This window comes from Eptesicus fuscus, chromosome 14 (assembly GCF_027574615.1).
Source record: "Eptesicus fuscus isolate TK198812 chromosome 14, DD_ASM_mEF_20220401, whole genome shotgun sequence".
NCBI classification, from domain to species: domain Eukaryota; kingdom Metazoa; phylum Chordata; class Mammalia; order Chiroptera; family Vespertilionidae; genus Eptesicus; species Eptesicus fuscus.
Window position 1 is genome coordinate 71,807,378 of NC_072486.1, and position 23,600 is coordinate 71,830,977.

The 23,600-nt window shown below is 38.0% G+C and overlaps 1 protein-coding gene across 1 annotated transcript in view; it reads right to left on the reverse strand.

Annotated features, from left to right (window-relative positions):
- Positions 1-23,600, reverse strand: part of CFTR (CF transmembrane conductance regulator) — a 194,069-nt gene that overhangs the window by 20,969 nt on the left and 149,500 nt on the right. The window contains exons 22-23 of the mRNA XM_054726453.1: positions 17,128-17,379; positions 11,430-11,585 (exon numbers count right to left, since the gene is read on the reverse strand). Coding sequence (XP_054582428.1) covers positions 11,430-11,585; positions 17,128-17,379 — 408 coding nt within the window. The remainder of the gene's footprint in view (positions 1-11,429; positions 11,586-17,127; positions 17,380-23,600) is intronic.

Genomic DNA, 23,600 nt, shown 5'->3' on the forward strand with positions numbered 1-23,600 from the left:
ATCCTGCTGAAGTAACACAATGGCAATCTCACTCCTTGCATGGAGCACTGCTCACTGTCACCCCAGACACTCTACTGGCCACGTCATGTCACTGTCTACTAAGATTGACCTATATGATTAAAAAATGTTTTAAGCTGAAACCGGTTTGGCTCAGTGGATAGAGCGTCGGCCTGCGGACTCAAGGGTCCCAGGTTTGATTCCGGTCAAGGGCATGTACCTTGGTTGCGGGCACATCCTCAGTAGGGGGTGTGCAGGAGGCAGCTGATCGATGTTTCTCTCTCATCGATGTTTCTAACTCTCTATCTCTCTCCCTTCCTCTCTGTAAAAAATCAATAAAATATATTTTAAAAATGTTTTAAAATAAATTTGCTACCTCACTGGGGAATGCTGATACCACAATAATAATATTTAGTTCTCTCTTTGTGCCTATGGGTGAACTAAAAAATATTTTTTATACTAATGTTCAGAATAATTTTTTGCTTTGCCTTTTTGGTTTTGCCTTTGGTTAGTAACATCCAGAAAGGAGAATGAAGAACTGAATTTCTTAAAGGCTTAATTTCACAAATTGCTTTAGACTGAGAGAGAATGCTCAGTGCCAATCTGATCTGTAAGGAGATGCACAAGGTAAGATGCCTACAGATTGATGGTATCTGTGCCTCTCAGGCAGAATTCGAATATCCTCACCATGGCAGCCAAAGTCAAGGGGAGATATAGTAGAGACCTTATTCCCCAGGGCATAATTTATGGCTTAAAAAATAAAGGTGTTGCTAAATTATCTCAGGAACCCTCTAGAGCCTCTCCCCCACCCCCCAAAAAAAAGACTTGTCTGCTATTACTTAACTTCCTAGGGATGTGTACCTTGCTTTACAGAAGTGGATATAAGAGTTGGCTAGATGACTCATCAGATAAGATGTGTAAGAAGTATATCTGTGCAATCTCCTCCAAGCTCCCAAGTAAATGAAAGCAATATCCAAATAAGCTAAAGAGAGCAGACAAAGATAATTCTGATAAAAAAAAAAAAAGGAGAAATAAAGAAGAAGTGACTCTGAGATCTTGAGTCAATTCATTATTTAAGAAACTAGAGGCCCAGTGCACGAAATTCGGCACGGAGGGGGGTTGTCCCTCAGCCCAGCCTGTACCCTCTCCAATCTGGGACCCCTCAAGGGATGTCCGACTGCCCGTTTAGGCCTGATCCCTGGGATCGGGCCTAAACGGGCAGTCGGACATACCTCTCACAATCCAGGACTGCTGGCTCCCAACTGCTTGCCTGCCTGCCTTCCTGATTGCCCCTAACCGCTTCTGCCTGCCAGCCTGATCACCCCCTAACCACTCTGCTGCCAGCCTGTTTGCCCCCAACTTCCCTCCTCTGCCGGCCTGGTCACCCCTAACTGCCCTCTCCTGCAGGGTTGATCACCTCCAACTGCCCTCCCTTGCAGGCTTGGTCCCTCTCAACTGCCCTCCCTTGCAGGCCAGGTGCCTCCCAACTGCCCTCTCCTGCTGGCCATCTTGTGGTGGCGATCCTGTGTCCACATGGGGGCAGGATCTTTGACCACATGGGGGCAGCTATATTGTGTGTTGCAGTGATGATCAATCTGCATAGTACTCTTTTATTAGATAGGATAGAGGCCTGGTACAGGTGTGGGGGCCAGCTGGTTTGCCCTGAAGGGTGTCCCTGATCAGGGTGGGGTACCCTTGGGGCGTGGGGCGGCCTGAGCGAGGGGCCTGTGGTGGTTTGCAGGCCAGCCACGCCCCCTGGCAACGTAAGCGGAGGCCCTGGTATCTGGAATTTATTTTCCTTCTACAATTGAAACTTTGTAGCCTGGAGCAGAGCCAAGCCTGGGGCTCCCTCCGAGGCCCGAAGCCATTTGTGTTGGGATTATAATTGAAACTTTGTTGCCTTAAGCGAGTGGGCCCGGCCAGGGTGTGTGGAAAGCTTTGCTTCTCCTGTTGCCAGCGGCAACCCTGGCCTGCTCTCTCAAGCTCCATTCTGCCGCCATTTGTTTGAATTTGTTTACCTTCTATAATTGAAACTTTGTAGCTTGAGTGGAGGCTTAGGCCTACAACGGCTGGCAGAAAGCTTGGCTTCCTCTGTTACCTAGGAAACCTTGCTCTCTGTGGCTGTAGCCATCTGGTTTGGGTTAATTTGCATGTCGCTCTGATTGGATGGTGGGCGTGGCTTGTGGGTGTGGCTTGTGGGTGTGTCGGAGGTATGGTCAATTTGCATATTTGTCTATTATTAGATTAGATTGGGTTTAGTTAGTACCTAAAGTTCAAAGACTTGCCAATGGAATTTTGCTATTTACTAGTTTTTACATTTTTCTATGGGAAATAACAACCATGGAGGTTACCAAGCATCAGAAAAGTTATCTCCCCTGGGAACTAAGTGGTTGGAAAACAGATCTCTGGCTTATGGCAGGCTTACCGGGTGCCAGGTAAGGCTCTTTATATGTGGTATCTCTTTATCTTCAGATCAGCCTAATGATAGATCCTATTATTGCACATGAAGAAATCGCAGCAGGGAAAATTGAAGTGACTTTTCCAAGTCACTTAGCTAGCAGGACCCAAGAGTGTTTGTCTTCAAACCTGTGCTCCTCACCACCATAGCAAAATACCTCAAGTTTTATGGGGACCAATTTTTCCAGGAAAAGATTAAAGATTGGGCAGGATCCCAACAGCACTGAGAAGCATAGTCTTGATTACAGCACTGCCATCCATGCCGCTGGCCACAGCGCAGGTCCTGCACAGTGGAGAGGTTAGCTTCCTCTTCCTATACAGGATCTGAGTTGAAGGGTTTATATGGGCTACAGTGTCCTTGTAAGTTTCAAGAGGACTTACATGTCCAATGGAACAAGACAATAGAACTTTTTACTGCAGACATATGGAATAGGGCCATTACTCTGGACAACCATGGGCGGAGGCCAAAGGTATCATACATCAAACCAAACACAGAAGTTATTAAAGGTAATGTAGTTTGCAAAGATGGTATAGTAATATAGCTCTGACCTGGTGGCTATATCTATAAATAAGAACCTATGTTCTTTGAGCCTCAGTGTTCTCACTGTAAAATGGAAAATGCCATCTTTCTTCTCAAATCTACTCTACCTCTAGGTTTCCATTTCCATACAAAGCACCTTCATTTCCTCAATGCAGAAACTTGGGAGTCATTTGAATACTTAACTTTTTCACTAATCTTCCCAAATGGAATCAATCATCAGACCTGTGAATTGGTTTCCCAAAATATATCTCAAATCCATTTTTTTTTTTAATCTCTGCTGCTACTGCATAGTTCAAGCCATTAAGACCTCTTTCTGGAACACGCAAGAACCTCCTAATTGATCTCTTTCCTTTCACTCTTGCCTTCCTTCCCAGTTCACTCTCATTTAATGACCAAAGCAGTTGCTATAAGTATACATTGGATTATGTCATCAGCCTTTGGAAAAGCCTTCAGTCATTTTCCATTGCACTCAGGGAAAATGTAAAATCTTTAAGATGGTCGACAGGCCCTACAAAATTTAGCCCCTTCTATTTCTTCCGGCCATTTAGTGATCTTCTCCCCACCCTGCCCTTTTTCACTCCAGCCACATATTCAGTGAGCATTAAAATTATACATATGCATTTGTAATCATTTTTGTAATGTTCATCTCTTCCACCCCATTAACTTTGCTGTATACCCTCTCATTAACTCAAAGGCTTTGTACATAGTATAAGCTCAATAAATGTTTCCTGAATAAATAAATAGGCTGCTTTCAATGTAAAAGTAAAAATATAAAAATACTAGAGGCCCAGTGCACGAAACTCATGCATGGGTAGGGTCCCTAGGCCTGGCTGGTGATCAGGACCTATTGGGGCCTTCTGGCTGCTGGCTGGGGCCTTCCTTCACTTGGCACCACCCCCTGGTGGTCAGCACATGTCAGAGCGAGCAAGTGAACTCCCGGTCAAACTCCTGAGGGGACACTTTGCATATTAGCCTTTTACATATATAGATAGTCAGATTTCAGCACATACTATTTTTATTCTTTTGGTAAGAATAAGTACTAAAACTCATAGTCTTTAAAGAGATAATACTAACAACCCATTAAAACTTTAATATCTCTATATAATTGCTTGGGAAATAGTATGCTTAGCTTTTCTAATGGCCTAATAATTTATATATAATATTTATCTAATGTGTAGCAATATATAATAATTTATTTCAAATAGATATACATTCAAAATTATGAAGGAAGAAAGCTGTTTATTAAAATTAGACATTCAAAACCCTAACCGGTTTGGCTCAGTGGATAGAGCATCGGCCTGTGGACTGAGGGGTCCCAGGTTCAATTCTGGTCAAGGGCATGTGCCTTGGTTGTGGGCACATCCCCAGTGAGGGGTGTGCAGGAGGCAGCTGATGGATGTTTCTCTCTCATCAATGTTTCTAACTCTCTCTCTCTCTCTTCCTTCCTCTCTGTAAAAAAATCAATAAAATATATTAAAAATAAAATTAGACATTCAAAAGTTTTAGATGTAGTGGATTTAATACCATTCAAAAATTCTGTAAGTCTTTTGTTTACAGTTTATTGTGTAGCATTAAAGTAATGCTTTAATTTTAAAGAAAATTTAACTGAATGAACTGATTCAGTTAAAATTTAGTTTCATACAATTACTCAAACATTTCATTCCTGTCTTACAAACAGTATCTGGCACTCTCTTGCTTTTGGGGTGGCAGTAGGTGTTTTAGTTCTGTTTTCTAAACTGTGTGAAGTTTCCACAAACTCATCTCTAAAGCTGAGAGGTCACCTACCTCCTTTTCCCTGACTTACAAATGAACCAGCCAAGACCCTGAGAAGTCATGGGGCTTAGCCAAGGTGACACCGTCAGGCTGATTGCACAACAAAATATGTCCCTGAAGCTGTAAGTCACAATGATCCTCTCTCTCTCTTTTAGGAAACTGTTCACCATAGGAAAATTAAGATGTACAAATATTTGATATTTATTCAATGTCCTGGATATAAGGTATAAAGAGTAATTCTTGGGACTCAAGGAAAAAATGAAGAGAGCACCAATGTTCATTGCCTAACTAATCTCTTTCCTGAAGCTGACTCCTCAGCGCAGTGGAGACAGCCAAGCCTATGGGGAGTGCTCGGAGTTGCTGGTAAATCACTGCAATAGATGCTTCAGTCTTGGATATCAAGTGAAAAACAAAAAAGCAATGTGGATTCTGTGATTTCTGAATGTAGAATAAATTAAATGAGTCAGAGAAATGACTCCTATCCTCGAAGACATACTGCTTTTTAAAAAAAAGATTTTTCATTGATTTTTAGAGAGAGAGGAAGGAGGGGGGAGCGGGAGAGAGAGAGAGAGAGAGAAATATTGATGTGGGAGTGAAATGTTGATTGCCTCCTGCATGCCCCCTACAGTGGATAAAGCCCACAACCTGGGCATGTGCCCTAACTGGGATTGAACCAGCAACTTTTCAGTGCATGGGACATAGCCCAAACAACTGAGCCACACTGGCCAGGGCAAGGATATAGTGCTTTTTTTGTTTTGGCTCAGAATATATACAGGGTGGGGCAAAAGTAAGTTTACAGTTGTGAATATGCAAAAACACATCGTTTATTCCTGTCTTTTGGCAATGTCTGCAAAATTTTATTATAAGTTGAATGTGTAAAATAAAAATCCATCCAATTTAAACAAATCAAGAATGTGAGATTGAATTATAGAATGTTTAAAAATAAGTGTTGCCTTGCTTTTAAGAACATCTATTAACAAGAACAGTCAAAAATGTTTAAGGTTGCCATAGCCGATTTGGCTCAGTGGATAGAGCATCAGCCTGCAGACCGAAGGGTCCTGGGTTCGATTCCGGCCAAGGGCATGTACCTTGGTTTCGGGCTCCACCCTGGCCCAGGCCCTGGTTAGGGTGTGTGCAAGAGGCAACCGGTCAATGTGTTTCTCTCATATGGATATTTCTCTCTGTCTTTCCCTGTCTCTTCCACTCTCTCTAAAAATCAATGGAAAAATATCCTTGGGTGAGGATTAAAAAAAAAAGTTTAAGGTTTACAGCAAATAGACAATTTTATAAGGTTAATGTATATACCATTTATTTGTATGTAAATGGTTACATTTAAGATGTTCAAATTATTGTTACCTGTAAAGTCATTTAATGCATTAACCTTTTGCACTCGGATGTCGAGATTAAAATTACTCTTTGAATGTATCAATAATTTGAAATTTTTTTTTGCCAACTTTTTTTACATACTTTTTCAGAGATAGCATAAAAATGTTTCCTAGATCAGACTAAATTATCAAAGACATCAAATCTTTAGGCTCAGAAATACTAAGATTGTATTGCACTGATGACCATACCACTTATTTTCTCTTTTTTCTTGAATCTGGGACTCCACTCTCATTGTCCTCATTACCTTCTTACAGTACAGCTGGCCAGTTTCTCAGCCCATTGCCCTGCTCCTGATTCTGCCTCCCTAAAGTCCATGGTTGACACGCTGTGGGCAGCAGCCTACCCTACTAACACTCTCTCACCACCTCTTCCTAGCTCAAGAGTGAATGTATTCCTCACTTGCCAAGTCTTTCCCTCTTTCCAAATACTCTCTAACACATGGCCTCCTCTGCCCTTTGCCCCCCAACTTTTTCTAATTCCCATCTCTGTACTTGTTCATAATATCCCTGTCTGGGATCCTGGAATATGCTCTCCACAACTCCCTGCCTGGAACCTTTCTAAAACCTACACACTTTACAGCCCACTTTAATTATCACCTTAAGGATACAGTAATGTGGTGGGGCTGGATTCTCTCTCCTACTTGCCATAGCATCCATGACTAGTCTGTGCCTGGACCCATGACTACATATAATTACCTATGTTTAATTCCTACAGCATAGACCTCCAATTTGATACGAAGATGAGGAGAACATGATCCCTTGTCCTTAAGGAACTATAAATGGTGACAAACGACAACCCAGTGTTTGTATTTACTACGTGCCAGGGAGTAGACTAAGTATTTGAACTCATTTAATCCTCACAAAAACCCAATGAAGGAGTTACTATCAGTATATCCATTTTATAGACAATTAAACTGAGGTTCAGAGAAATGAAATGACTTGCCTAAGATTATACAGCTAGTAGAATCCAGATACTAGTAGAACCACAGTCTCTTGTAAAAGAGATCAAGCATTTAGTGACTCAGCACAAAACAATGTATATTGAATTCCTACTATGCAAGCTATTGTGTTATATGCCATATTGAGAGAGAAAAACTAGTAAGGTAAAAAATCTGTTTTATTTAGCATTTCTGCCAGTCTTCTCTGATTGGTGATGATTTTGTGTTTAAATTCTGCTTCCTTAACTAAAATGTCCATTTTACAATACTGAGTGGAAATTAAACAAATGCACAGAGAACTGTGCCATAAACACAGTTCTAGGTCCCAGAGTTTAACATTTGTGATGGCAAAGTGACTATGATGAAGAAAGATCGTCTCAGAGGGAGAAAGTGCATGAACAGAGGAAATGAGAGAGAAATGTCGGGTTTCATGGAACAGTACATCCCGCTGGAATGAAACATAAAGTGACCAGGTATGAGGAGGGGTGGATCCGTCTGGAAAGGTTGGGTTGAGGTAGGGGTCTAACCACAAATGGAAGAATCTGGACCTATTCAGTGAAGGAAGAAGTGCCCTAAAAGGCAAATCTCAAAATTGGAATGCTGCTTTAAAAAGCTTAATGTGTGTGCAACATGTATTGGAGAGATGAGAATGAGATGAGAAGAAAAACACAGCAGTGGAAATAGAAAAGAAGGAAGGATACAGTAATGTGGTGGGGCTGGATTCTCTCTCCTACTTGCCCACAGCATCCCTGACTAGTCTGTGCCGGGACCCTAACTACATATAATCACCTATGTTTAATTTATCGTTTTTGTTTTTTTCCTTTGATCCCTGACTTATGGCAATGAGTGTACTTTTGAGTCTCTCAATGGAAGTTCATAGGTTGAATGGGGAGCTCAATACCACTAATATGCTGTATTATATTGAAGCTATAATAATTACTGTAATTTAAGCATATAGAAAGAGCTCAATAACTAATTATTAAATTGTGAATTATTGTTAAGCTGAATGAGAACTGCTGTGCTCCCAACTTCATTGTTCAGATCGATAGATACATGTTTTGTGCCTAAGTAATGTCTCTCACAGCAAAAGATGTTCCAGCTCTGTAGTGGCAGTCAGGTGTGGGCGTGGACTAGTTTCAGATCAAAGTCTCATTGCAAGAAGAGGCCTGTCATTCCCTCAGAATAGCTTTGCAGCCTTTCAAACTTATAATTGAAGCTTTGAAAATACATTTTCAAGTTATTTCTCTGTTTTTCATGAATTAAAGGCTTAATTAAGGCTTAAGGTTAATGAACAAGTCTCAGTGATCAAATTGCCTAAGCCCATTGGGCTCTGACTCTAGGTCTTACTATCTATGCCCTCAGAGCTCACCGGCAAATAGAACAAATTAAAGAAGGCTCCACCTTGAAAAGTACACAATCCCCTAATTCCTGGCCTGGCTGCATTCCCCAAGATTACTTTCTTGCATATTTTCTAGCTGCATGAGGGAAGAAGGGGGAAAAAAAAAGCCAAAACACAATTGCATGAACTTGCCTAAACGAATGTCATCTTGTGATTCAACAGGATTCGGGATCACTGAAGGAAAGGGAACGTTTCTTGTTCAACGTTTTCTTGTGTATGAAAACAAGTGACTAATTGACCCACAGATCTCTGATGTCTCAATGTCAGAGATCTATGCCCTTGCCAGATCAGGAAGATGAAAGGAAGAAAAAGATAGAAAAGATTAAAAAAAAGTTTTTGTAGGATTTTAAATTTCTTTTTCTTCCTTCTTTTTCTTTTTTAAGGTCAAACTCCAGGAAAGGGACAAAATTATGTAATTTGAACTTTCAGTAAAAGCATCTCTTGGTTTGAAAGTTCAAAAGGTGTGAAGAGTTTGCCCTTTTTCTCTATTTCTTGGATATTCACTTAATATTCTCAAGGTGTCAACGTAGAGGAAATAGTACATTCTGTCTACAGACATCCTTGTGACACTCAGAAACAGTCCCAGAAACCAGGGTCATAAACATGTGCAATGAGAAGCAATTCTATGAGCACAATCACACATTTTTAAAGGCGTATCTCAAAGTATTTCTTGTTTAGTTTATAAAAAGCTTGAAGGCATAGAAGAGAGTAAATGAAATAAATGTGTTTGGAAGATTCACTTTAGCAGAAAGATAAGATAAAGAATTTTCACAACTCTGGCCCACTTGATTTTTCTCCAGGTCTTGCATATTCAGGTTCCTGTATATCTAGGTTCCTAAAAAGAACAGACGATAAAACAAAAACCTCTCTATCACATGGCAGATAAACAAAAGGATTCCCAGTGAAACTGAAATTATTTTTTAGGATGTTGCTTATTCTAATGGGCAGTTTTTTGTGAATAGGAACAACAAAGAAACAAACTGTCATTATTGTAGTTAAAAATGGAATCAGAATAATTAGTGTCAACTGAACAGCAACTCTTCTCAGACAACCAAATTCTATTCTGCGTTCTTCCACATTGCCATTTGCCTTATGCTATCACCTCGGGATACTTGTGTTCCCACTGTTTATCTTTAGACCACTTGATAATCCCTTTTTTTCTTTCTGAAGAAACAATATTGTTTTTTAAAGTTCAACCAGGATTAAGCTTCTGGCCACATGGCAAAGTCTAGACAAATGAATGAAAAGCATCATTCTAGCAGTTACAATATTTAGTGCCTCATTAGTTGACAGGAGCAACTGTTACACAAAAGTAATCTAAAAAATACAAGCTTTTTTCTCAAGGTAGATTTATAGTCACTCTCCTGGGAGAGGTTTCTAGCATTTAATTTTGTGATAAAAGTAGATAATTGTGAGCACCATGGTAGTGAAGTGGGTCCAGTGCCCATTAATACAAAGAGGGCAAAGTGATCATTGAAACAGTGACTATATCCATAGAGATGAGAGCAAATACTAGTAGATACGTAGCACATGCCTCTCAGATCTGCTCTCATTAAAGACATTCATTTGTTTCCATTTGGATCGTTTTAGAATGGAACTGTTGCTATTTTTCTCATATGTAAGAAGTCCTTTTGCAATAAAACAGAGTGGTACTAAGCCAGTGAGGCTAGAGATACTGTGTGTGACTCAAATCAAAGAGTGACATTAAAAAAAAGAAGAGGAAGGGATTAGCCAAAAAACATGTACACATCACACATGGACACTGACAGCAGTGTGGTGATAGCCAGAGGGAAGCGGGGGTTGGAGGATAAGTAAAGGTGGGAAGGGGAGGGGGCAATGGGGATGGAAAAAGACTTTGCTTGGGGTGATGGGCACGTGATGCTGTGTACAGATGATGTTTTATTGAGTTGTACACTGAAACCTTTATGGTTTTATGAATCAATGTCACCCCAATACATTCAATTAAAAAACAAACAAACTTGCAACCCAGAAGCTCATGTAGGCAGAGCCATAACCAGGCAAAAAGCTTAGTTCCTAAATCTCAGCTTCTCTTAGAGTAGTTTCTACCCATATCCATCCCATCACCGTCTTCTGACCCTCCTCCCCTTTCTCTCAGAAAAAAAAAAATATATATAACTTTCTTAAAATAAATAGCTACAGATTAATCTGACATGGTCATTCTTATCCAAAGAACAAAAATACAATCATTACACTTCTCATTTTCAATTCCACTACCTCATGCTTCCAAGTGTTTGTTATGTCAGCAGCATCTTTCATATCTCACAAAGCATTTCTCAATCTGCTGTGGTTGCTAACTTGGATCTCAGACCACTGAAGCAGGACAAAAGCCCAGGCTCTTACTACAGATTATGTCTTCTGGGATAGGCTAGCAAAACTATTAATGTTTCAATAACTTGATGTCAGAGAATTCTGAACTTTTAGAGATAGTTCTTCTCTTAATGAAAAGATTGCATTGCACAAAATGGACAGAAATATATAACAAACTAGAGGCCCGGTGCACAAATTCATGTATGGGTGGGATCCAGCCGGCGGGGGGGAGGGGCCACGGGAGGTTGGCCGGCCCTGCCCCTGATGGGGGGGGCCGATTGGGGGTGGGGCCAGCGGGGGGGCTGTGTGAGGTTGGCTGGCTGGCCCCGCCTCCTATCAGGGTCGGGGGCCAATTTGGGACTAGGCCAGGGGGGAAGGGGCCGCAGGAGGTTGGGGGGGGGGGGCGATCGGGGCCCCAATCAGGCCAGTTGGCCACTGTAGTGCGTGTCATAGCGATAGGTCGTTCTGGTCATTCTGGCATTCTGGTCACTTGGCTTTTATATATAGGGATACATTTTGCAGGGAAATATGAATTTCTTGAGTGTTAACATCAAATAATGTAAAATTATATTTAGTTATTTTTTCCCGTTTTGTTTTGTTTTTTAGCTTACCTGTGGCATAACTCCAAAGGCTTTTCTCCACTGTTGCAAAGTTATTGAATCCCAAGACACACCATCTATTTGGATTTCTCCTTCGGTGTTCAGCAGTCTCAAAAAAGCCGATAACAAAGTACTCTTCCCTGATCCAGTTCTTCCCAAGAGGCCCACCTAGGATATAACAGCGATGGCATTACTCCTGTGACGTACAGATACTCTACCATAAATGTAAACTGGTAATATACTTCAATAAAGAAAACATAGGAACTGTTTATTTTTAAATAATCACCAGGGAAAGATTTTCACTTATTTATTCGAACCTTTTTTTGTACTTCCAATTATGACCAATATTGATCTGGAACTAAGTACCAAAACTGGCCATAAGGAATTGGATCCCTGATGCTGGCTTCCTTTATTCATGACTTTGGTAGTGGCAAAAAGGTTGAAAATGCCCATTTTCCATCAACGAAAAGCAAAGATACAGTGTCTGAACGCACATCATTTCTAAGGGTGGGCTTAAGCCAGAAGCAGAGACCCATAGTTTGATCTAGTTACAAACATAAACACAAACTTGAAAATGAATGAATCTGAAACAGTCCTAACACTGACTAGTAGATACTGTCCTTTATAAATAAGCAAGCATCAAGTTTGGGCCTAACAATAAGCAAGACCAAGTTCAGTGAGCTACACAATCCCAGGGAAGGCAGGGTGGGCCTTGCTACCCCTCATGAATAAGCACTTGGACAGCTGTCAAATCAAATTCTTACCCACAGCCTGACGGACAAGAAGAGGATTTGGGGAAGCAAAAAATATACTAAAGGAAAGTAAAAACCGTTCTTGTTACTGAAGACCATGAGAGCATAGCATGCGTAGTGAGGGGCGAGCAGGCACTGCAGGAACGTAGCCCAGCTCTGTGCTCTGATGTCAACGCAGACCAGCACTTGGAGGAAGGTGCTTGGAGTGAGATCAAACATTCCTGCACTTATTTAATGAATAAACTGCCCAACATTTAGTGGCACTGAAATGATGTTCATTTCTTCCCTTTAACATTATTCCTTTTTTTTTTTTTTTATCCTTCAGCCATTTTTATAGTAGAACTGAGCAAATGGTCCTTCAGAGTAGTGACTTTCACATTATCTATGGTAAAGGACAGTCACATTTTGTCCTGTGTTTTTAGTTTCTAACCCACTGCACATCAGTACTTTAAAAATCCAATAATAAAAATGAATTTCTAAATGCTTAGTCTTACTTTCTATACTTATCACAGACTGGTAACAGTTTGTAAACCAAAATCAGTTCACAGACACAATAAATGCTTTAGCGCATACAATAATCTTTAATAATAATAATAACTTATTAATCACTTATTAGGAACATGGTAATAAACTAGGCCTTTGGGATAAACTGGTAAATAAACAATGAGACAATTGTCTTTCTTTCATAAGAGCTCTATAATGAGACCTTAAAAAATGTATGTTTTCCATTTTGATGAAAGGGAAATTGGGGGAGGGGTAAAAAAAAAGGTGAATGGATTAAGAAGTACAAGTTGGTAGTTACAGAATAGTCACAGGGATGTAAAGTAGAGCATAGGGAATATAGTCAATAACATTGTAATAAATATGTATGGTATTAGATGGGTACTAGATTTACCAGGGAGATCACTTAGTTAGTTATATAATGTGTAATCACTGGGTTGTACACCTGAAACTAATATAATATTGCATGCCAACTCAAATTGAAAAATAAAAATTTAAAGTTAAAAAATGTATGTTCTCTGAGATAACTGAGAAAATCAGATAAACCAAATGTTATACACAACAGTCCTTTGAGGTTCTTCATACAACTAATCACAATCAGTAATTATTTTATTTATTCTTTGATTATTGCTTGTGTTAACTCAAAGAATATAAATTCTTCAAGGGCACAGCAGTCTATCTTGTATCCCCTTGAATTCTCAGCACCTGGTACAATGGTTGGCCCATATAAAGTGCTCAATAAATACTTGTTTGGATTGACTGAGGGGCAGGCAGATAGAAGGATGGATGGATGGATGGATGCATGGATGGATGGATGGATGGATGGATGGATGGATGGATGGATGGAAAGAAGGGTGGAAGAAAGGGAAGTAGAGATGGAGGGAGGGAAAGGCAGATGAATGAATAAACTTACTTAGTTGATCTCACAAACAAGTGGTTTTTGTTAATTTGGTCAATTTCTAGATCAATGCTCAATTTAAAAATCTTGTGAAATTCCATATGCAACTTTCATATTTGAATCAGCCCATGTTGTACAAACCCATTCACCATATGCCATGATTATTTGAACACAGCAGTAAAGCTTTGTATAAGCAATCTGAATATGCCCTATATAGGTGAGGTATAGAGAGAAGGAAAATTCAATAGGAGGAAGTAATTTCCTCTAAGGTCATATCAAGAATTTTTGATAAAAAAAATTCCTTGAGGTCCAGGCCCCAAATCATTGGTCAGGGTTCTAATGACTAGGATAAATGACATGTTCCCTTTCCTTAAAAAGCAAATACTGATTTTTAGAGAACTCAGTTTTTATGTTGGGATAAGACTAGATTCATAGGCCATTTATTAACCTTTTGTTTAGCTTTAAAATATTTAGCTTTTGCTCTGGCTTCCTTATATTATTGAACAGCTTGTATTACAGTATGTTTGACGTGTTTTTCATTCAACACCAAGGAATCTTACTGGTTTGTACCTAACAAAGTCTTCTTGTTATTTATATAATTGGCACTTACTGATTCTTTTCCGGGATTTGTTTTGTCAGGCTTCTCAGTGACCTGTTGAATAAGCCAGAGTACTTCCCACAAACAAGCTTTTAAGATCTATCCTAATTTCAAGTAAATGTTTTCTAGTATCTTCAATGCACCTCCTCTCTGAGAATTTTGGATCAAGATAAATCAAACTATTATGTGGAGAGTTAAACAGTGTTAGGTTTGGTGCTAGTTGTAAGTACATTGCACCATGAATAGAACAGTCTCAGTACCTTCTTTTCAGAGTAACTGAGTCACCATTTTAATACTGCAACAGATTGAAACCTGCTGTAATTATTTTTCATCTCCTGGTGCTCTCCAGAAATCAAGATGCCAAATCAAATAAAATTTAGATCCAAACATGATACTAACTGTACGCCTTATATGTTGACATATCTGTTTATTAATAACACATGCTTCTTAATATAATAAGTTCTTGAAAATATGCTCCTCATAAACTCAGTATTATAAGCTACTATTTCACACCAATTAAAAATATATGTTTTTATTGATTTTTAGAGATAAGGAGGGAAAGGGGGAGAGAGGAACATCGATGTGAGAGAAAAAAAACACACAAAAATCTTTCCAGTCAGATAGACCTGGGTTTAAGATCCCTGATACCTTAGTTACTTCATTGAACTTCAGTTTCTCCCACTTTGCACAAAAAGGGTAATAATATCTACCTTTTGAGTTATAATAAGGTCAAATGTGATAGCAAATAAAGGTCGTTAAACAGTGATTAGGACATGACAAGCACCCAATAAACATTAGTTTCCCTGTTTGGATGGTAAAATTTATAGCCTTGTGTGAGAACTTTTTAATTCTCCAATAGCATTTGGACAACGGCTTGCAAAAAATAGTTATGGAACACACATAGCCTGTTTTTTATAGATAGATAGATGATAGATAGATAGATAGATGATAGATAGATAGATAGATAGATAGATAGATAGATAGATAGATTCAGAGGAAATGAAATGCCTGTGCATATTATTTCTTCCTCATTTTACAGCATCTCTGATTACTACTCTCACATCAGGGAAACTGTGTATGGAAATGAGGACGCTGCAAATTCTGTCACTACTAGAACTTGGTTGACTTTAATTGAGTGGGCAAGTGAGCACTGGTAAAGCTAAGGGAAGGGAGGGTGTCAAGAGGAAGGAGAGCAAATCATTTACCACAGCTCTCCACCCTGGTTTATATAAAACTACTTGTTGCTGTTGTTTATAACTTGACGACAGTACTCTGGGCAGCCATCCTGGTGACTCCAGGGACACTGAGCTGCCGATTGCATTCCCCGCCGTATAAAGAAAAAGTAAATAAATAATTACGCTTTCCTCAATGCGAGGGAGGAGCGAAGAGGAATAGTTAATTTTACATAGTTCCAAAGCATAACTTTAACATTTCTTAGAGATCAATAATGAAGCAAAAAGGTAAAAAATCTCAGAGATTTCATTAGGGCTGTGATATAAAACAAATAGCCATCAACAACCTCATTCTAAAATCAGGGGTAAATTAAACCTAAAAGGCTAAAGTCTTCCCATTTATGTCCATTTAAAATTGTTTTCTATCAAAAGAAAAGAAACTCATTATTTATAATATAAAGAAATATAATAGCCCAGCCAGTGTGGTTCAGTGGTTGAGCATCAACCAGCACGAACCAGGAGGTCACAGTTCGATTCCCAGTCAGGGGGCATGCAGCCGATTGATGATTCTCTCTCATCATTGATTTTCTATCTCTCCCACCATCTCCTTCCTCTCTCTGAAATCAATAAAAACATATTTTCTTAAAAAAAGAAATATAATAGGCTAATTTTAGTAGTATGTGAATTTATTTATCTTAACTATAAGATTAATAAGATGAGTCAAAATTTCCAGTTTCTATTTTAAGCCATTTAGAATGGTATGCAGGGACATTTTGCTCATTCTATATTCTTTTTAAACTAAACTTTATCCAGTGCATTAAACTATCAAATATTCCTAAACCTATGGAAAAACAGCAAGTGATAACAGTCTCCTCCTAGCTCGTGAGAGTGGCCTAATAAACTTTCCTGACCATTATCTCAATAATTAAAAAAAAATTTTCTATTTGAAATTAATCCACAAAGACATGAAATTTTTAAATTCAGCTTTCATAAGACATGGCTTTCATGTATTCTATCTCAGTTTTTTTTTTTAAAAAAGATAACAATCAAAACAATATAATACTCCTGTATAGATTTATGGAGTGGCCCAGAATATGAGATTTGAAAACAATATTAAATCACATTTATAGAACATGAAATGTAGAAAGAATGACCATCTCTTTCTCCAAGAATCAATTCCAGAATCAGAATATTTGAGTACTTTCTATGTGTTCAACCCAGTGTTGGGATCCATAAGGAATGTTTCAAAATAATGCATGGTTGTTTTTGCTTATTAAATAATAAAATTTGCTTAGTAAATTACTGGGGGAACATTGATCTATACCTTGACAAAAACTCAAACTAAACAGGAAAAAGCATAGCAAAAAAATACTACTTTTTTTTGACAGAGTGTAAATTACGTAAAATTTAAGACATTAGATAGGGTCAATAACAAGATATTTCTCTTACAGAAAATGGAAGATAGTCTCAAGATGCAAAATCTAAAATGTTATAATTTTGTTCTATTTAATGACTTCTTCACTGAGTAACCTACTAATCAATTAGATATTCTGCAAATGGAATCATATTTAAATTAACCTATTATGTAGATACAGGACTCTGCAAACTAAATTTCATATGGAAAAAATAATGGCCAGTTATAACAACAACCTGAAATATGTGTGTTCAATATGGATCCTAGTCTACAATAATGGTGCTATAAATGGATTCTACAAACACATCATTCTAGGCTACTGATATTAACTTACTGAATCCAGGTCTAAAAAAATAAGCAATGTTGAAATCTCACCCTCTGGCCAGGACTTATGGAGAAGGAAATGTTCTCTAAGATGGCATTCCCGCTGTCTATGTATTTTGCTGTGAGGTCTTTGACGATCATTTGGCCCCCTGAGGGCCAGATGTCATCTTTCTTCGCATGCTGATTCTCAATAATCATCACTTTCGAGAGTTGTCCATCCTTGGACGGTTTTCTTGATTTGGTGGATATACTTTCTTCTGTTTGCATGTCTATAAACTTAAAGACTCGGCTCACTGATCGCATCTGAAATGAAAATTACAATATTTTATTTTTATTTGTTTTAGAGCTGCAGGCAATGTCATAACTAGTTTGATGTTTCCTAAAAAATATCTTGTAGGATGTAACACTCGCTAGTCGACACGTGGTTATTTGTCAGAAGGTTTTACAATGAACTCACAGGAAATAATTGAGTAGAATTAAAAGCTTAATCAAAGAGATTTAACTAGGACCTATATAAATGGGCTTTGGCTAGGCCTGTTTATTTTTCTGATTCCTTAATTCTTAGGTATTAAGCCACACATAAATAGTCAAACTATACTCAGGAGAACGGATAATGTCAAGGAGAAAACTATTTTCTACTATGAGCAGCACTGCACAATGTTGTACAACTGGAATATTATAATAAAATGTTCCACACCTCAAAGCTAGCACGGGATATTCTTACCTTTCTCTTGAAGTGCCTTAATAACTCTCCACAATTCTATATGTCAGCTGGACCTCACAAAAAGGCTTCAAAAAATTTAAGTCATTGGCATACATCTGTAGCTAAATAATTATATTTTAATCATTTTAAAATATTAATTTCCATTGCTGAGCAAAATGTGCCTGTGTGTAATGGTTGTGTTTGAAATGAAATATGTGTCTGCTTTATAAATGTATTCATATAACATTTAATAATGTATATATTTAATGTACATAGAAATAAAAGTTCAACTATGAATAGTTATGATTTATGGGAATTTGGAATATAATTTTTTAAAATATATTTTTATTGATTTCAGAGAGGAAGGCAGAGGGAGAGATAGAAACATCAATGATGAGGGAGTATCATTGATTGGCTGCCTCCTGCATGCCCCCTACTGGGGATCAAGCCTGCAACCCAAGCATGTGCCCTTGACCGGAATTGAACCCGGGACCTTCCAGTCCGCAGTCCAATGCTCTATCCACTGAGCCAAACCAGCTAGGGCAGAAATATAATTTTTAAAATACAGATCACATCTGAAATAAAAATAACAATATGGAATATAACAATGGTATATAAAATAATGTGACTCAGCCCTTCCCAGGTCTTACTAGCAGAAATTTACTGCTTTACTTGCCTTAAAACTAATTGTTGATTCTGGCTTTACTCAGTCAAGAATTTATCCTTCTCCTTTACAGTGTTAATGTATTATTTTATTTATAGTTAAGGCTTAGCTTATTAGAAATGATATTTTTGCCAAAAAATAATAGGTGGGAAGAAATACATTTGTAGTATTTGCTTCTAGTACTTCTATTTTTCATCGTCAAAATTATCTGGGAAAAATTATCTTTAGTATGGGATGACTGGTAGATGAAGCTGAGGAATTTAGACACTAATCCTCAATGGAACATGAAAAGGTCCAGTTTAGTACATCTAATGGTACTGCCTGTTTCCACATGCCATTGATCAAGCCTGCTGTTCATGAAGTTCTTTCTTTTATCTAGAAAATCTGTGCTTCAGTTTCTTTCATTTTGGAATTACCGTCAACAATTGTTTAAGATTCAAGAAGAGAATCCTTTTAAGCCAAACCCATCGTTAATGGAAGTGAAATGTATCCAAAGCCCACATCCATCATAAATAACTCGAGGAGATGTCAAAAGCATATACTAGTAATCATATTGCTCCCACATGTAATATTTTAAAATTACAAATTATGGGTGACTTTCAGGGGCTGTTAAATCCTGATTCAGTTATTTTTTATTAACTTTGAACTAAAATATACTCCTGCATTTCACTCTCATTAGTTTTCACAGAATGCTGCTAGTCTATTTAAAGTCTGGAAGATAAATTATAACTACTACTGAAATGGAACTGCAGGAAAAATAGCTCTAATACATTTCAAATATCTTATTTATCCTGCATAAGAATAACATCTTTCTCTTGAAATGAGAAATTGAGGGAAATGCAGAAATCTAGCTTAATTTTATAAAATATAGTTGAAACCGTTGCCATTTCTACATACCAGTGCTATGAAGAATTCCAAACTTATCTTTGTTAAGTGCTTTAGAATGTCCAAGAAAAACACTATATAACAAAAATCCTTCATTTTAATACTTCCAAACAATCAATAAAACATTTAAGGCTTGCTATGTGAACTACTAAAAATTATGTGCAGTGTTATTAGAAAATGATATCTAAAACTACTATTTTGGCAGCACTGAATTCAGTATGTAATATTTTTTTTGTGTGTATGGGGGGATCTGTGTTTGTGCACACAAAATTACATTCTCCACTAGTGAGGCTCACCTTGAGGGTGGATCCAAAACTATTAATGCCTAATGTGGCCAGTAGGACATCCCTATCAAATTTAGAAAATGAAAATTTCAAATTCTCATCTTTCATACAGTCTGGGTGCTGAAAGTGACCCCAGGACAGACTGATAGTTGCCCACAACATGACCTGGTTACCCTGACCTGCAAAAGAACAAGTTCATCTTAACAATGGGCACTCATCCACAGCATAAGAGCAGACATTCATTCATGGGTTAGCACATGTTCTCACGGGAAGACAAGGTGACAAAGGCGGACACCTGCATTGCAGTCATCTTGGCAACCACTGAAATGCCACTACTGAATAGATAATGTGGCCAGATAATACTATTAATTACTAACAAATGCCTTGCACTTCACTGGTTCTCCACTGTGCACATTCTACTTGAAGTACAAGGTATTAGTTAGTAATTAATTAGTTTTTGTGAAACTTGAAAATTGAGTAATTTGAGGGGCTCTTCTTTTTAACAGAATCAAAGTTATGCAAATATAACTTTTGAAGTGAGAGGACCTGTAGCTCATGTTTCAGGGGGCTTCATGTTAAACCTACTGTGCCTATGACAATAACATTATTCAAAGCATTCCTTGTATTTTCCCCATTTAACGCATAGCTTACAAATTTTTTATTAGTGATAAATGAATTCGTTGTTCCACCTCACATGCAGAAAGCAGTCTGTAGGGAGAATGGCAGTGTGGTGAGTAGTTAAGTAGGTAATCCAGGTTGCAATTGTACCTCTGAGCTTCTCAGCCTGAAAATATACTTTGCTATTTGGATTAGAAGGAAGTTGCAACACACCAAACTATTTTTAGTCTCATCTATTTGTTTCCACTGAGCTTTTAAACCTAACTTAATCCTTTTTCTAATTTAGAATGTCTACTCAACATTTTCAGGTGACATGTAAAAATGGCTGTGCCACTGTCCAGATGGAGTTAGATGGAAATTCAGATTTGGCAATTATCAAGAGTGACTGCCAACTGGCAAACCCCAACCTTAAGATGCTGCTTCCTGTGCGTAGAAAAGCGTTGCCAGAGGAGGAATGAGGGGCAGCTCTGTCTGGCCCGCTGACAGCAGTCGCATTGCAGCCATCCCCACTTTAGGTGGGAGCATTTAGATTATGAAAAGTAAACGTTAAAGTAAAAATGAGCCTCGAGCATTGAATCTTTTCTTCTTATGAAAAGGAAAACTTGACATAATCTGTAAAGATTTTTTATAAAATGGGAGTTTAGCCGAAACAATGTGGGATTTTTGCTTGAGAATCATCTGCTTAAAATTTTTGGTTCCATTATTCAGATTTACTATGCTCCAAAAAGTATCCTAGGTCAATCTTTAAAACTGAGTCTCATTACCTTTATAGTAACATTTAAAGATACTAATCTAAGCACAGGAGAACAGTCTATGGGGAGTGTGATAGTTTTAACAAAAAGATAGCTCCTTAGCCTCACCTCAAACTTGCTTTATAAGGAACATGTCAAAGTGGAAAAAGAAAATAATTCCTCATTTTCCTTTTCACTTTTTGTTGACAAAGAGGGGAAAGAAGGTTTAAAGACCTTTTCTAGAATAAGTCATGAAGCCACATTTCTCTCCCTCACAAAAAATATTCTAGTTCCTTTTATCCTTTAGTTGTTTAGAAACCCAGGCATCCAAAAGCCATGACAATAGAAAATTTATTTTATAATCCTCATATCTGGCTGGCGATATTGCAAAGAGATTTCATAATTGGTTATTATAGGAAGGTTGCCCAGAAGTAAATGTGAAGAGAAGCATCTGGAAAACTTACATGATGTGAAAAACATCACACATTTGACAAGAGAAATTTTTAGAATGTGAAGTACCTGAAAGTAGGTATTAAAATATTTTAAATCATAGCTTCTATGGGTAGGTCCAAAGTAACTGCTTTTCAGCACTCGTAACACACCTGAAACCCAACGCCCTATTAGAGTCATTGGCATAATCTTTAGGCCATGCACACAGACTTAAGAGATAATGCTTATCATGAAAAAAGGCTCTGCTCAAAATACATTCTTGAGACTCTAGTCTAGTTTTCTGTGTCTATCACTTGTGCTCCTAGAGTAAAAAGTCAGTACCATATTGCTATAAATTATTAACATTAACAGCATAAGTGAGTTACTTATAGTATACTATAAACTAACCCTTAGTAAATGATTACCACTTGCTATCTCACAAATGATTTATATAGTCTAACCTGTGGCAAAACACAGGGCAAGTGAGTGTCACTTTCTCTGACTGCAAGAAGTTACAGAGATTGTTTTTGACATGAGAAAGAAAACCCATTACAACTAACGACAAAATACTTGTTCTAAGTAAACATGGAGGTATCAAAAATATGCTGATGCTTATTTTCATTAATTAAGAGCTTTAGTAATCATGGTACTAAGTGTGCCAACAGGCAAAGGAAGACTCAGATTTACCCTTTTGTCTGACATCATTCATTGAATCTATTATTCAATTGGAGATTACTTACACTCTTTCTTGTGTTTTGTTTTGTTTTGTTTTTGTTTTTTAAGCACATGACAAGCCATCAGCAAGTGCTTGGTGAATGCAATCGGATGTCTGTGGTATCCACTAAAAATATTTCAAAGAAAAGCTCAATAAGCGGAGTTTAAAATGACATATCAAAATATTTTGTCCAGGTTTTTACTATTTCAATAAATAACAGGCTTTTCTAAGCATCTTCATTTTGAAATATTGTGGCTTCCCCAAACTCTGTCATTAAGCAATTAAACATCATCCTTTATTTCTTGTAGATAATTTATATCTATCTTACTATCTATCTATCTACCTACCTACCTACCTACCTACCTACCTACCTACCACTGGTCAATATCTAGGATAAAAATGATTTGCTAATGGTCCATCAATTCTAAAGCAAATTCTATGCCATAGATCAGAAGTCAGCAAAACTGTGGCTCAATGGCCAAACAAGCTATACCCATTTGTTTACATTTGCTTTGCCCTACAAAGGCAGAGTTGGGAAGTTGACTAGAGACCATATAGCCCGCAGAGCTGAAAATAGTTACTATCTGACCCTTAGTAGGAATACGTTTGCTGATGCCTTGCCATGACTCAGAAAATCGGAACTAAAATGAATTTTAGAGGCCATCTAATCTAGTGATTTACAAGTCCAGATATACATTAGAATCACCTGAAATACTTTTAAAAAATGTAGACACCCTGCCCCCAACCAATAGAACTGATTTAATTGGTTTTATGGGACCTTGAGTAATCTAAAATTTTATAATTCCTCATCTGCTGCCAGGTATAGAACCTCTGATCTAATCCCTTCCTTCTTGCTATAAACGAGAAAATCCAAACACAGGAAGTTAAAATGATAGGCACAAAGCTCAACAAATTTTCAAACTTTTCAGCACTCCAGCAATCCCTTAGGGTTCTCATAAGCCTCTCCGACTAACTAGGGACCAGAGACCATCAACTGGTTCCGAGTTCTTTAATCAGCTCTGACAATGGCAGAGGTGAATACCTGAATCATTGGACTTCAGCACTTAGGGAGAGTGGCAGATATGTGCGCTTCCTGTGAGCATCAAAGCCTGGGACATGCCAATCAACGGTTGGAATCTTTCATATGAAAAGAGTTCAGAAGAGAGAAAATATCAGAGCTGATAGGAATCTTAGAAAATTCCTAACCAAACTGTTTCATCTTACAAACGAGAAAAGTGAATCTCTCAAGGGTGTTAATGACATGTCTAAGTTCTTACCACCTTTTAGGTGGTAAGGCCAGAATGAAATGCAGAGTAGAAAACCACTCTGCAGGATGGAACGAGAATGGTTAGATGGAAAGAAATCTTGGGATAGAGGTCATGAGAGGAAAATATACCACAATGGCTCATGAGAACTGAAAAACAAAGATATGATCAAGAGGCCATTTAAAGGAGTCAAAACACACACGCACACGCACAAAAACAGGATAAATGAA